The sequence below is a fragment of the Hyposmocoma kahamanoa genome, unplaced genomic scaffold, assembly GCF_003589595.1.
Source record: "Hyposmocoma kahamanoa isolate Upper Pololo Valley unplaced genomic scaffold, ASM358959v1 78, whole genome shotgun sequence".
In the NCBI taxonomy this organism is placed as follows: Eukaryota; Metazoa; Arthropoda; class Insecta; order Lepidoptera; family Cosmopterigidae; genus Hyposmocoma; species Hyposmocoma kahamanoa.
The window spans coordinates 24,715,787-24,732,839 of record NW_020653945.1 but is presented as its reverse complement, the minus strand read 5'-3'; the positions used below and the strand labels follow the sequence as shown (position 1 = coordinate 24,732,839).

At 35.1% G+C, this 17,053-nt stretch overlaps 1 protein-coding gene across 1 annotated transcript; it reads left to right on the top strand.

Moving 5' to 3' along the window:
* The first annotated feature begins 14,166 nt into the window (after nt 1–14,166).
* Nucleotides 14,167–16,757, top strand: LOC113232971. The gene is made up of 2 exons (XM_026467893.1): nt 14,167–15,432; nt 16,197–16,757. Exons 1-2 carry the CDS (start codon nt 14,471–14,473, stop codon nt 16,228–16,230), a joined length of 996 nt encoding a protein of 331 aa, XP_026323678.1. The 5' UTR covers nt 14,167–14,470; the 3' UTR covers nt 16,231–16,757.
* The last annotated feature ends 296 nt before the right edge of the window (nt 16,758–17,053 follow it).

Here is a 17,053-nt window from a genome sequence, read left to right as displayed (position 1 = left end):
CCGACATATTTAACGTATACTATTTTTGTAAACAACCGTAATCTTGATTATTTAATAACATAAATTATACTGTGAGTTTAGAAATAAACGAAATAAATATTTATTTAGGAACTTTTAATCAGGGTATAATGAAACTTTTACATAAACTCGCAACAATTAATAACAAAATTGAGCACTCTCATATTTTTATAAATTTTATACACTAATAATCAGTATTTTTAATTATTTATGGCACTTTTATATATAGAAGAATCTAATCTTTGGAAAAAAATAATAAAAATGTTAATTTGCTATTTGTAAACCGATTTTGATGATTCTTTTTTTGTTGGAAAGTGATTATCTCCGTATTGGTCCCATTTAAATTTGAAGAAAATATTCCCAGTAGGACCAATTTGGGAAATGAATTTTTCAATTTTTTTTATTATAATAATAAATTGACGGGACGAACAAGTCATGCTCCTGATGGTAAGCGACACGCCCACCCATAACAATTACATTGCCACACAGAGATGAATTCGGTATCGCGCACTTTCCAGTAACCGATTTCGATAAAACTTGGCAAATACATGTATGACATACCTACCACGAACTTTAAAAAAAAAAAATTACAAAAGATAATTACACCACTGTATCTCACAGTGCGGCTTTCACCAAGCTGTTTTCTTGTCAAAAACATTGAGATCACAATGTTGACTCCAGCTACTGAGAAGAACAACAACAACACCGTCGTGCGCGTACTTACAAAAATATTCAAAATTATAAATGTTATGGCTCATGTCGGATCACCTCATTATGAATTTTATTCTTCAGATAAACTCCAAGCATGGGTGCGGTTCGTAAGATATAACATATGACAATACAAATGAGATATTTTTGGTCGATATAACGCTCAACGGATATAATTAATTTATGGTATTCAGATATTAAAATTTGACATATTCTCGCAGGATGTAAAGGTCATTGGGTATAATAGACGATTGGTATAACAACGACGAGCGAAGCGAGCATGCCGCGGCAGCGGCCGGCGAAGCGTCAATATTAAATTTCGATGCGAAATCAATAGGTATTTCAATGAGAAATCCAATTTTTGGTACGAAACCGTTATTATCATGCTCAATTATTCACTTTTAACTACTACTTATTGTATTAGTTTATGTCAACAACATAAACTTATAAAAAAACCTTCTACTATTTATGAAACGAAATAATGTGTTACATTATTTAACACATTATACCGGTAATACTTATACCATTAGTTCATTATGTTACCTAATCATTATATCTAATGTTTGTTATAGTGAAGGTTTATTATACACATTGAAATTATACACTTTGTTGTTATACCAAGTGAAAATAGATTATTTGTTTTTATATCTTTCATTACACACCCCTGCGAGCACACCTCGCTCCACGGCTCGCTGCGTGACTTCAAACTGGTAGACTGCAATGATGGACAATATCTTCATTTGAATAAAATATTGAGTATATGATGCAATATTTTAATGTAAGAATGACGTATTGGCTATAATTGGAACTGCGTCGAAATATGAATAAATACAATTTGAAATATTAATTAGGTTTGTTCTGTTTCTGCTCTGTTTGTTCGCTGAAGAACTGACTATCTTAAGTTCATGAGTAAAAAAGTATTTCTAAAACCATCCTAGTGAGTCGGCTGTTACCACAGGTGTGACCAGAAAGTTCGAAACGTTGGTTTGTTTAAAAAAAAGCAAATATACGCAATTTTAAATCCGGAAAAAATAGTTTTATATTCTATCTTGATATGTATTCACGGCGATCCAAACAATAGAAGTCACCAACACAAAAAACTCGAACTTACACTTTTAACTAATACTTTGCCACGCGGGCCGCTTAATTAAATACAAGAATCGGTCCACATTAATTTTATTGTAGAAATAAAGAAAGAGTGCAGGAAGATAAGAACATTCATTGCCCGTGGTCCAACTGCGTAGTCCAACTAGTAGGATCAAGGGCAAAGTTTCGAACAGGTAAAATTGAGCCGTAAAGGCTGTAACGAAACAATAATATAATAATTTTGATTTCTTGGTGACAACGGGATTAGTTTTGTACATTTTATACTTTTTTCTAGTTGTCATGGTGACGATGATTTATTGATATATGTATTGTGTCGAGTTAAAAATCGACTTTTATTTGCGGAAAATATTTTTTTTATTTGTGATAGCCGAAACGAACCCGGAACAGCTTCATCGGCATCACGGACCACCTTGAGAGTATATACCCTTTCAAACAAAAAAAAGAATTTTTAAAATCGGTCCACAACTGACGGAGAAATCTGAAAACATACATAAAGCGTACATACAGTCGAACGTATAACCTCCTTTTTTTTTGAAGTTGGTTAAATACGGGTTCAATCATATAAAAACACTCCATGCTTGAATAGAACTTATGATAAAAGGAACTTACCCCAAAAGGGCCTGTATTTTCTGGAAATACTATGCTTTATAAGCAGTTTGGTTACATGATTTTACTACAATTATAATACTTTACATGCAGTTAGGTTACATGATTTAACTGGTCAGAATTTGATGTCAAGTCGAGCACGTGTGCTCGCATATGACGATGGAAAGAAGAAAAGTAAGTGACGAAGAAGAAAAAGGAATCTATGAACGATTCAAAATGTCAAAGTAGGTGACCAGGAACCAGAGGAAAGGGTAATAAACTAAAAAGGCGGGATGACGATAAAAGAGGTCGCATTGTCACAATTTAGAGAAACTAGTTGAAGCAATTACTCAAACAAGCTGGAAATTCGCAAAGTATCACCTAAAATCCAAAGCAAATGTACTCAAAGGTGTAACGAGATTAGGAAGCAACGTAAATGCAACGATACGCCCCATAACATCTGCACGTTGCTTTGCGGTCGGCAACCTCAAACCAGCTTAGCGCGGCGACGAATTTGTACATTGCGATGTTACACGTTGCAGCTGGATTCAAAATGGATTTAGGTCACTGTTTTTTGAAACCTTATTTTCGAATATTATTTTTAATATAATTCCAAAAAAGATTTTTTTATTTACACCTCGGTTCTTGGAATCTCCGAATATCAACTTACAATATTGAAAACGGTTGTACAATGGAAGAATGTTCGAAGCGGCAGTCATCATCATTAGGTGAGTATTTCCAAAAAAAAAAATGGTTTTCTAGGTTTTGCTCTGAACAGCCGACGTCAAAAGTGAATTTTATGACTTTTATCACTTAAAACTCATAAAAATACTATTATGAAACAAATTATGTATTATATTACCTTTTTAACTCTCCTATTTATGCATAAAAGAGTTACCGACTAATTTCGTCCATAGAATCTTAAACCTCTCTCCTGTTCTCACAATCAAGTCTAAGTTTATGCACGTCAAAACCTATTTATGAGTGACATAACTAACGACGATAACTAAAATCCGTTGCCCACCATAAGGAACTCGCAACGACAAATCTGCGGGTAATAGGTTCCCGATTCTACGTACATCTACCCACAGACCTGAAAAGTGTTACAAACGACGAAACGTTTAATACCCGACTAAAACTCCTTTTATTGGATAATGAATTCTACAGTGTCGATGAGTTTCTTTTGAAACAATTGTAATTTTGTTTTGCTTAACTTCTTTTTATTTAGACAAGCAGTAGTTATAGTACTTTATTTTATATTCATTATTATTGTCTACGTTAGTGACGATCATATTATCCCTTGATATTGTATTTTTTATTGCAATATTGTGGCGTTGATAATATGAAATAAATTATTGTATTCTCTTCCTGAAAAGTCGTTATTTTGCAGTTCTGGCCTTATTGCACCAAAGTTGCGAAGGCTTGATATAATTTTAAATTAAAAAAAAAATCAGTTTCGATAAGAACTCGAAGTTAACTAAATTCCGGCAGCCACTACTGCAACTGAGCGTTCATTCTGTAATCCTCACTATAACTAACTTTCATAATTTCCTCTAACTATTCAAAGTTGATAGTCAAAGACGCATCTAACTGCCCTCGTGCGGGTTGTTCTGTAATTTAAGTTTTGCTCGTTTTACTTTATCTATGGCTATAAAGTTAAGTTGTAGGGGTTTTAAGCTATATGAGTCGGGATCTTATACTGCATGATTGGGTCTTATTTATATGCAGCTATTCATAATTGTTTTAGTGGATTTTGGGGGTTTGTAATACTGTTCTAGTTATTTTTTTTTTTAATTTAATTTATTAGACGACGTTAATTTGATTAAAACTATATTTTAACCAGAATGTCAACCAGCATGTATGTGCGACATGTTTAGAAAAGTAACGATCAATTGATTATAAATTACAAAATTTATGTTGCGTTAAAATATTTTTTTTTTATACTTTGACTGGATTACTAGAGGATATCTGAGACCTACTTATTGAATACGTGACAGTTAGTATTAAATTGTTTCTTGTCCTTAATGACACATTCTTATTATGGGATTGTAAAAATATACGTGGTTTTTAAAAATATTTAGGACAAAAGCTTGAGGACACCGAGGGTTATATCTAATGTTAATATAGAGGGGGGCCTTTATTTTTATTCAGGATATATTAAAGGATAATTAGAGCCATCATTACTGACATTTTTTAATATACGTACCCTCCAGTTGCTATCAACATTTTGCCTCAAGAATATCATAAAGTATTATTTAAAAAGAAAAACTCCTGTATATATAACCCTTTTAATCTATTAACCTAAGCCGCGCTTTTGACACCTTCAACTATGAGCTATTGTGGTAAAAAATGTTAAGAGCCGGAGTGCCAAATAGTGTGGCATGTCTGTTGAGATACTGGTATGGGAATCAGATTAACGTGGTGCGCTGAGATGACGCGATCTCTGAGCCCTACAAGTTGGATTGCGGGGTTAGACAGGGAGGGTTGACGTCGCCAGTCTTGTTTAACCTTTATGTGAACGATCTGATGGAGGAATTTAGCAGTCGGCTGTCATATCACAAGAGATTGTGCAAACAACTTTAGTTATGCTGACGATATGGCACCGTTGAGTCCCTCTATTAGCGGAATGAGGAAACTTATTGACATATGTGAACGATATGCTGTCGCTCATGGTCTTCATTAAAAAGTGAAAAAGACAGAAGTGATGGTGTTTAAATACGACAAAGTGCCACACATTGTTGCGCCGGTTACGTTACTTGAATCAACGTTAAACGTAGTTTCTACACTTAAATACCTGGACACATTATTACAGACAGACTTACGGATGATGAATACTTTGAGAGACAGCGCCGAGCCAATTCAGTGAAGAGCAATATGTTGGCGCGGCGATTTGCACGCTGCTCAGACCAGGTGAAAGTTACTCTGTTACGGGCATACTGTCAGGCGTTTTATGCGAGTCACCTGTGGTATAATTACACTAAACGGAAACGACGATCTGACATGTTCGCCCTGAACAGGGTGGACTATTTTTACGCCCTGCAACGAAAGCGTCAATGGTCTTTGGAGAGTCTAATAAATCCAGTAATGAACTTGTGCAAACTTTGTTTTTAAGATGTGACTATTATAACTGTTTTTACTGTTCCAAATGTTAATCTTATTAATTGTATATTAATGTTATAACTTTTGACATTTTTAATTAGTAACTTGTTTAATTTTTAAAATTTTTATTTTATTTATTGCTTTTAAATTTTTTATGGCCAGGTAACGTATAATGTAATGTTATGGAATTAAAGCCTAAATAAATAAATAATAGTCCAAAATGTTTTTGTTCGAATTTTCATTACACCGAAAACCGAATTATAGCCAAACAGTTGCTCATTCAGGATATGTTGAATGTTTATCGCAGACACGATTAGGTTCAGTTAGGTTAGGTTAAGTTGGGTTTAAAATAAAAAACATTTTCCTCTCAAAATTACTTTCGAGGTTATGAAATTTCGATCAAACGTTATTTCTGGCAAATGTTATTTCAGACTATTGATAGGTAACCTTAGTTCATTCCTTTAGTAACAGCTGAGTTTCTTCTGACAGAGTTCGTCCAAAGAAGTACTGCCAACTTACCTACTTCTGCCGCCAAGCAGTAATGTAAGAATTGCTAAAGAAATAAATAAATAAATATTAGCCGCTCACGCGATGCGCTCTTCCTTCCGCAAAATGGCGGCTATTTGGTTTCGCAAATTAGAAAAGCATTCAGTTTAAATACAGTTTTTATAAATAAAAATTATTATTCTGCATTGCTAAATAAATACCCTCCGTACTACCAACAAAAACATCTCAAATAAAATGCAGTAATACACCGCAAATCCTGCACTTAAAAAGCACTAATGAAATTTTTGGTGTACTTGGATAAATATGATAATATTCCGTTTGAGTGGTTCTAACGTTTACCATGAAATTACTCCTTAAAGTATAGTTTATAAACATTTATATTCAGGGTAAACTTAAAAAACGCTACTTACGGTACGTTTTCAATAAATAAACACCGAAATCACCAGCTCAAATAATAACACACACGATTGTCGTGACGTATTTTTGAAGTTGTTTTTTTTTTAAATGACAGACCCAGGCATTAAAAACTTTATGGTTTGCTAGAGTAGTTACCGAAATAGCAATTAATATTAGTTCTTTTACCTGTTATAACTTCGATATCCGATAAATCGGTATAAAATCTTAGAATAATAACGCATAGAATGATAGTTTCATATCAAACAAACTGTCACAAGTGAGGCAAAAACCAAATTCATGTAGGCGTAAGCAACTTGTAACTACGCTCGTCGGCACGCACACAAATATACAAATAATGATGCCATGGAATAACATTTCCCTCAAAAGTGGGGAAATTGTATCTTGCTTAACTTATCATTAAGTTAAAGGTGCCTACAGATTTGCCCGACATTGTCGCTCAGGTGCCTACAGATGTGCTCGATTTTGTCGATCGTTACTGTCGATCGACAACGTCAAGTGACAGGAATTTTCAAAAATTTATTTTTGGTAATCCTAATGGAAATGGCATTTATATCTGAATACACGAAGGCGGACACGACTTTTCTCATTTCTAAATCCAAGATGGCGGACACGTCTTTTCGAATTAATGCAATATGGGGATCGTTTTCGAGGTATTCGAGGTGCTCATCACGAATATGGCATTTATTTCTAAATCCAAGATGGCGGACACGACTTTAGAAATAAATGCAATATGGGTATCATTTTCGAGGTATTTGGGGGTGCTCATTACGAATATGGCACTTATTTCTAAATCCAAGATGGCGGGCACGATTTTTCGAATAATGGCAAGTTGGGTGTCGTTTTCAAGGTATTAGGGGCTGCTCATTCTGAATATAGCACATATTTCTAAATCCAAGATGGCAAAGAATTAGAAGAAGAAGAATTAGAAGTCTTGTCCCCCATCTTGTATTCAGATATACATGCCATTTCCTTACGGTTTACCAAAAATACATTTTTGAAAATTGTTGTCAACCATCTTGGACTTAGAAATTAATGCTACATTCGTAACAAGCACTCTAAAACTCCTCGAAAACTTCTATAATTCTCAATCGTTACTATCGATCGACAATGTCGAGCAAATCTGTAGGCACCTTATTAAATACTACCCAATTCTTATTTAACTCATATATGAACAAAAACCTACAAGCGAGTTTAAGTGCGACTATCGAATTTAAATATATAAATAGCCTGATATTATCTGTGGTTATGTTTATATGAAAAGTACACGATAATAATTAAGAACCTGAACCTGAAAGTTATTTATACACGATTTTGGAGAACTGACGATGACTTTTTAGTCAGTGTTAGTTTCCTGAAATAATTTTAGTTAAGAACTTTTGAGTCTGGGCAAGACAATTTTTTAAAATCAGTATATGATGAACAAGAATAATGATTTTTCACATGAAACTAATGAAGGCAAATACTAAATATATTTCGTAGAAATAGCTAATGTAAATTCCCTACAATGTTGTTGCGGCGGTGTACATTTGTAGAAATTTTGCAACTGTCGCGATATTGCCTATTCTCAAAAAATTACGTAATATAATTATTTTGAAACAGAATAGCAAAATGGGGAGAAAAAAACCCGTTACTTTGCAACATTTTCGTATCTTGTTGCAACGAAATTAATTTTCTGTTTTAGTGAATATTTACATAAAAATACAAGTTGAAACGCGTTACTTCCTTGTGGAATGTGATGTTAGTGTCTATTTTATATTTGTCTGATCTATTTTTAATCCCAATTACCGCACATTGCGTCATTTTTAGCAAAAATTTTTGAGCTGCTCGCGGTGCAACTTGACCTTGAGCACTGACAGCCCGCTCGCTCGTGTAAGCCCATAGGGCGTCCTACAATTTGCCTCACTTAGCGTGTGCGGGCTAGGTTTCTATGCGTTATTATTCTAAGTATAAAATCATCACCGGCATCTCTAGGTGTGGTATGCGTCTATGGCTGCATGTATCGCGTGAGCGGTTAGACAATATCACATACCTTTCTCTGATCTTAAAGTAAGTAACTAAAGCACTTGTGTGTGTTAAAGACTCTTAATTAGGCGACCACAAGCCTTTCAAAAGAGAAGTGCGAGAAATGAAATTACAATTATTGTATTGGTACTATAATTTAAATTAAGACTTTGGGAGGCGGACCGTAGATTAGATCCCTACTAAAGCTAGACATTTAAATCGGCTTAAATGCGTAGAAGATTATTCTAATACCATTTCTTAGTAAGATTTATGATAAAGCCATCATTATCATAAACTCATTATTCGTACCACAGCTAGACACGGGGTTCAACGCTGGTACAATGCGGGTGCGGGGACCTCACACGTTTTTCAAAGGTTACCTTCGCCGTTAGCAAGAGATATTGCTGAGTACTAAACTTGTATTATATTATATTATTTGTATTTATATTTGTATTATATTTTTCCTTATGACACTGTACAATGGTATATCAATTATATTTTTCCATTGACTTACAAATAAATGGACGACGGGTCTAATACAAAAACCACGAAAAAAATGTCCCAAGTCAACCTATTCGAAATTTAAATTGTTATGTCATCGCAGTATCGCGCTGTCCGTAGAACAAATGAAGACTAAAGCGGAGTGTCGCGCTCTGTATAAGATTTTAGCGCCTTACAAGTGCGGACACTGTTTAGCGCGGACACGACGTCCATATAATTGTAAGTCAATGTATTTTTCATTTTTATTTCAAGACTATAGCGCACCGTTCTCCCCGCCTCTTTTTTCACCCAACATCAGTCATCCTAGTTTTTTCTTTGTGTTGCTAATTTTTTCTTTGTGTTGCTAATTCTTTTTTGTTTGCCATTACAAAACAATAATCTTTCCATATTTTTACTTTACATTTAGAAAAATAATTATAGTATCATTGACGTATTGAAGGTAAGTAATTTCAATGCTTTCAAAATGATATTTTTAAATTGTCGCAAGATAAAAGTATTCATTGGCAAGGAACAGGGGTCAGTAACTTGGTCGACATCCAATCTCTTTGCGAGTGCATTTAAAAAGTAGACGGCTCTCGTTAAGATTAGAATGCATGGCCAGTACCGGTTATGAATCAAATTCTAAGAATTCTAAATTTTGGATCGACGATATTTTGAAATAATCTCAATAATCAAGATTTTTGCGATTGCTAAATGTGTTGTATAGAAAATAAAGGTACGCTGCGGCCCGCCCGCTCCCGCCATTACGACGCTTCATATCGGAGCGAACGAGGGCATCGACAGGCACGCTTACTAACCAAACGTTGTTTTATTTAGCTATTCCTGTACAAAGTAGTATAGTCAACACACTACACATTTTTTAAAAGTAAGTAGTGCCACTACCGGCACACAATGATGGCCGTATTGACAGATTACGATAGTGAGATTATATAACCAAATGCGAGTCGCATCTATAAGTTTTTAGGTTTATAACTAGTATTGCAAGGGGTAGCTGATTAAAAAGTTTTAATAAAACGAAAATAAAAATATTTACTTAATATATCGTCAATTCGAAATTGCTTTGTTTGGCATTGAGCTTTGATGAGAGTTTGCCGGAGGTAGAAGTTAGTGCTGGACAGCGATCATTGACTTACAAATAAATGGACGACGGGTCTAATACAAAAAACACGAAAAAAATGTCCCAAGTCAACCTATTTAAACGTAGTGACATGTAAAGGAATATAAAAAGCTAAAACGTTGAATTTAAATTGTAATGTCATCGCAGTACTGTCTAATTTTGCTTGCTCCGCTGTCAGTCGAACAAAAGAAGACTAGAGCGTGAATGACGCTCTGTATACGATTTTAACGCCCTATAAGTTCGGACACTTTTTAGCGCGGACCCGACGTCCATATAATTGTAAGTCAATGACAGCGATCCAAAAAGTGACGACAGTATTAGATTTAATTTTTAAAAATTTCGAAATTCGAAAAGCAAATTTTAACGACACAACTTGGTATAAGGTATAAATAAACCTACATCCATAAATTTTACTGCACGTCACTATTGACAACAACGTGCAACAATTAGCTCCTTCAACGTAGTTATGAATTAATACGAAACTTGATGAGCGGACAAACATCAAAACGGCCATCATAGCGTGCCGGTACTTTAGATGAGAGAGAGGTGATTATCGTATTCAGCGTAAATTTGAACGTTGGCCTACGCACTTTGTTGCGAGCCTAGTAGAGTTCGACACTTTGTCTCATAGGCGAAGGATGCTTCTTCCGGCTCATTACAAGTCCGCGTTCCATCATTAGGTGGATAATGATATAATGTTTAAGGTGGATCAGATAGTGGACGCGCGTATACCTTGGGGTGATGAGGGTGTGGTGGCCCCGCGCTGTCTGCCGCAGCTCTTAGGCTTCTAACAGATTGACTGCATGCTTTTAATGCGCGAAGTGGTTATCTCAGAACTCGACTGAACGAAGTTGATAATGACTCTGCATGCAATCGAAACTGACTTCATGAAGCCGAGATCTTCATGCAGTCGTGGTCTCGGCCTCATGAAGTTGATTACGACTTCATGCAGTCAATCTGTTAGCAGCCTTGCACAGTATATGCTGCGAACGCGTCTGCCGTTCGAGCATTGCCCTGATCGGAGACATACTCGCTCAGTTTAATCACATTGACATATTCGCTGATAGCGTTGAATATAAATTATAATGTAGGGAGACTTGTAATTTAGAATCTTTAAAAATCTCTCCCGAAAAGTTGTAATTTTGCAGATGTGACCTTATTATATCAAAGGCGTGAAATTACTAAACTAAATAAATAAAATAAAAAAACTTTGTTGTTCCTCACGAAACATATTAACATTTATAATATTAGCTTAAAATTACGTCAAAGTATAGGTAAGCCTCAGAATTTTGCTAGTTTCCAGGCTTCACCTCATAAGAATTTACCGGTGGAGACACCGCAATATGTGAAAATCTTTTCAATTAAATATGTAGTTAAGACTGTACCTTATTCACTAAATAGAACACTTGCTACAAATGCAAATCTCCCCTATGAATAGCAGTTCTATAGTAATTTATAAGTCCAAAAGTAATATTGAGAATTCGGAACATCTTTGTACAGTGAAGATCACATCGAGTGTGTCATTTTGGACTTTGGAATGTTTTCATCGCAAGCCGAATAAAGTCTTTTTTTAACCGACTTAAAAAAAGGAGGAGGTTCTCAATTCGACTGTATGTTATTTTTTTTTTGTACGTATGTTAGGCGATAACTCCGGTATTTGTGAACCGATTTTCATGATTAATTTTTTGTTGGAAAGGGGGTACTTCCATAGTGGTCCCATTTCATTTTGAAGAAAATCATCCACCTTCAAGGGTCGCTGGTCACGCATGAAGATTCATTTTTATAAATAGCGCCTAACTTTAATTTAGGAGCAATTACTTTAATGGTTGATTATACTATTTCTCCAATTCAAGGCGTTTTTCTCTCAACATACTTTAAGTAGTGAGAACCGATTATTATTATCTCCAGTGTCAAGTCCTGTATAGTCGCGAACTAGAGGATATTTCAATAAAACTTAGCAAATAGACGTAACTCCACGTACTTTTGATGTCGGTTTTTTTATTTTATATGGATAATGTGGCTGTACTTCCCTAGACGAACTCTTTCACAAGGAGCTCTAGTGCTATTAAAACTTAAGTCGGAATTAAAACTTAGGTTCCAAGTAGTATACGGTAAGTATTTATGTGGTCTGTGGTATACAGATACCTGCTTATTTTTGCCAAGCCCTCTTTGGCCTTTGATCTTTATATAACCTCAAAAAAGAGCTATAAAACGAATCATTTCTCAACCTTAGTTTAATTACGTTCAGAAAATTGTTTCTTTGCAGTTATCCAATACACACATTGCAAAATTTCATATCCAAATCAATTCGGCTATAAGCAAACACGACTCGCCACAAAGCGACAGTGGGCAGTGCTATTAATTTTATGCTGTATTATTGAATAAATCAACGAATCACAGAGTTATCTTTGCTCTACAGACAGTTTGTCGTATTCTGCTGTGAATGCGTTACGCGTCACAATATGAAAGGTAACGGTTTTATAAAGGATATAGTAAATGTCATTAATTCTTGTCTCATTTGAGGCTATCAGCGCAATAGTGGTGTAACCCGCATTTTTTTTTCTACAATATTAATTCAATTCATTATTTTGTATTTAGATGCTATTTTCGTGTACCTACTAAATAATTAAATCATCATTTTTTTGTAAAACGTAATCACAATATAATAATGTTTACTTCTAAATCATAAGATTATCCTGCGTTCTAAACTAGGGGATCCCGTATCTTAAGAGGCAGAATTCGACCGTGGGTTTATTATGAACTTGTGTAATTAAACAATAATGGTTTATTTTGTCAACACAAGGAAATAAATATATACTTATTGTATAATAGACTAACAATTTTAAAAGTTGTAATCCTTGTGAAAGACTGGAGACCGTACTAGGCAACTAAACCTGTATTACAGCGCACCAGGCCCTCACCCTCTCTGAGTAGTCTTATTGTACGTAGATGCGCGAGCGCGTGTGTGTAAATAAGTGTGTGTGTGTGTGTGTGTGTGTGTGTGCGTGTGTTTGCGTTTGTGAGTGAGTGAGTATGTGTATGTGTGTGGAAATTCATTACTTCAAATAATGTAATTAGTAGTAAGTATAATACGAAATGATTTTAGATTTGGAATATTGTGTATATATGATTTTGTGTGTATGCGGGCGTTCCATTGTACATCAAAATCACAACAAAATCCAAAATAATGTTATAAATGCGAAAGTAATTCTGTTTGTCTATTACTGTTTACGCGTACACCGCTAATCAAAATTGATGAATTTTTATAATATACAGATAGATGGGATCTAGGAGAAGGACATAAGGTACTTAGGGGACTTTTTGTCACAAAAACAAATCATTGAACGGCTGATATAAGGCATGAAATTTTGTACGCAGAACTAATAAAATAATTACGTATTTTACTATCATTTAAATACCTGTATAAAAAAAAAATGTGGGTTACACCCCTTTTGCGCAATAGCCTTAATTATAACATTTAAATAAACGTCTATAGGTGCTATACCGGCTGCAAACCGTAAACTACAGAGTCAGAGCGCAGGAAACTATACATTCGAAATGTGACGACATTGTCGTCAGTCACGGCGCAAACAGTGCAAACGTCACAGCCATTTGCAATCTAAAGTGTTCCCAGTCAGATCACATTATTCATCAAGCACTTTGCCGAAGTAATTACTACAGACACGATACAATGGAGACTTGTTCTAACTGTCTTGCTGGATTTCTGTTTCATGCATTGATTTACAAATAAATGGACGACGGGTATAATACAAAAACCACGAAAAAAATGTCCCAAGTCAACCTATTTAAACGTAGTAACATGTAAAGGAATATGAAAAAGCTAAAACGTTGAATTTAAATTATAATGTCATCGCAGTACTGTAGACGAGGCTGTACTCTATGAGTAGAATTGCTGGCTGAACATAGATAATAATTATAGTTTTTGTATTTGGAACGCTAAGAAAACAAGGAAAGGTCTTGACATTGATAGTAAGATTATTGATTTGTAACCCAAAACATGTAAATTGGTAAAATAAACCAAAGTTTTAAAATGATCCCGGTTTTATATTATTAAAAGTACCTCTCGCAATGCGTCTGAGCTACAGCTCTCGATTATAAATGGTGGAGGCGCGGACTCGATTATAAATGGTGGAGGCACGAACGCCGTTGGAAAATATTTTTATATGTTTTTACGAAGAAGAAATATAATGTAATTCAAGCCTGCAAAAGTTAGACGCAAGCTTACTAATGAAGAAAGGATTCCGATGAAGAAAAGTCCATCGTGGAAAAATGTTTATATGTTGTTACGACAAAGCCACCAGGAATGCGTAATAAAAGGTCGTAATTTATATTTATACTTATTTAATATTAATTTTTATTTGGTGCCAGTAAAAAGTGCGAGGAGAAAATATGTATGATAATATGTCGGCGCAAAAGTTTAATGGATTCAACGACGTAGATGAGTTTTTGAACCAATTTGAGACCATTAGTATATTAAATAATTGGTCTGATGTGCAGAAGAAATACGTGTTTGCATTGTATTTGGAGGGGCCAGCTCTGCAATGGTACAAAACGTATTCTTCTTCATACGTGTCGTATGATGTGATTGCACAGAGGTTGAGAGAGGAATTTCCCTCACAAATTGATTACGCCCGAGAATTTTATTATAGGCGACAGGGGCATAGTGAATCGCTTATAAGTTATTTTTATAGTTTAAATGAGTTAGCGATGAAAGCAAATATTCAAGATGTTCAGTTTATTAAGCATTTTTTGAAGTCTTTGTTACCCAATTTTAAATGGATACTGGCAAGTAATTTGTATCTATCTAAAGAGGAGTTGAGAAAAACAATTATACAAGTAGATGACGTATTTAATCACAGTTATAGTGTGAGTCGAGAAGATATTGTATTGCCAGTAAATTGTCAAATAGAGCATTCTCACTGTTGGCAAACACAGGATGTCTCTGCACCGATAATTAGACCCGAGTCTAAGCGGTCGGAAGATTTAGTGCCACAGGCACCAGTTGTGCAGCAGGATACGCCAAGTCAAGGGTATTCACGAGCACATAGTAGTGGATCTTCGTCGGGATCTCCTCAACGTGATTGTCAGAAAAGCGCAACTGAACATGTAGAAAATTTGTCTACAATTGATAGTTCTAGCGTAGATAGGGCACCTTTTATATCTGTTTTTATTAATGATGTATGTTGCGAGGCGTTGGTGGATACTAATGCTTCAAATTCAGTTATTTCTCGTTATTTTGCGGAAAGGTTGCAGTTGCGTATCGATGATTGTCCAAGTTTTCCATTACGTACAGTGGGTGCAACGCCAATAAATGTGCAGTCGTCCACCAAGGTGTCGTTGATGATTAATGGGAACAATTATCCTTCGAAGTTGCTGGTTGTAGATGATTTTAAAGAATATTTAATTCTGGGACGAGATATTTTGAACTATAATTTCGAGTTGTCAAAAGTGGAAATTGACAATAAAATTTCTTCTTCTAAGTCCATGATAGATATTGGACCAAAGAAAGAAAAGTCTCCTTTGAAACCGATATCAAAAAGTTTGGATGGCTTCTCGGTTTTGCCAGAGATGATAAGTAATGTTGACGTGAGTGATAAGACGTGTCAATTGCGTCAAAAACGGGATTTAGATGTAAATAATTATAAAAATGCTTTGCCGAAAATATATATAAAATACAATTCGGGAAGCGACATTTCTAATCGTGTTCGCGTAAGTAATGTGGCGAATCTGCGAAGTGACTACGTAAAACGAGCAGCTTCGATGAGTTCTCGTAAGGAATGTATAGATAGTTTACAATCGCATCGGAAGCGAATGTTTGACAAGAAAGACAGGATTGCTTTATCTAAGAGATATGATACGCGAAGGTTAGGGTAGTGAATTGGTTGAGTAGGATTAATTGTATTATGTGCAGATTAGGTATGAATAGGAAAAGGTTGTGTAGGCAGAATCTACTCCATGTGAATAGGATGAAAAAGTTCTATATGAGGGAATTTAATGTGTTTGTTTCTACTAGGTTAATTAATTTTTATATTTATTTTTCATGTGGAATGATATCGACCTTATGAGAAATATTTGGAGAAGAATTAATATTTTCCTGTATATGCAGACTTGGAAGGAAGGGAGGAGAGGATACACCATCAAATAGATAACATTTACTTTTGTTTTTCTTATATATATTTTTTTAATTTGGTAGATATATTATCCTGTATGTGCGAATAGTTCCTGCTCATCCCTCCAGTTGATCAAGGACTGTCTGCATTCTGGGAAAATATATTTATTTAATTATTAGAAATTCTTCATGTGGTATACCCTCATACCATATGTATGTCTGAGGACATGTAGTTAGAATATGTTGTTGACGTTATACGTGGGTTGGTTTTTGTTGTTTAAGGATGATAAGTGAAGCTGATGGAACGTGATAGCTGCAAAATGAGGACTAAGGCAGCTGGGAGATCAATAGTGATGTAACCCAGTGATCGTCCGATGGATGTTCAAGCCTGTGTCGTCGTTGTGGCAGCATCCACGTTGGAGATAGCTTAGGCTGAGATAGTTAGGAACTTGTAGTGATGTTTAGAATTTTTATTAGGATCGTTCAGCCAGTTTAGGGTCGCTAAAATAAAGTGTTAGGGTTTAGTCAGGTTCCCTAATTAGCTAGGATAGCTAACGAGTAATTATATTTTTTTTGTTTGTTTAGGATGTGATCATGGTCTGTCCTTTTAGATAGGTTTTTGGCAGACCAAAGCCATAGCCTCCTCGGTGGTTTACTTGGTAAGTTGATAGCTTCCGAGCAGTGTGTGGCTAGTCTGTAGTAAAGGCTGATCACTATGTATGTTGCCTATCATAGGTAGAGCACTAGCTAGGGATATTCACCCCTTCAGCTGTGAGGAAGAGGGATGTAGACGAGGCTGTACTCTATGAGTAGAATTGCTGGCTGAACATAGATAATAATTATAGTTTTTGTATTTGGAACGC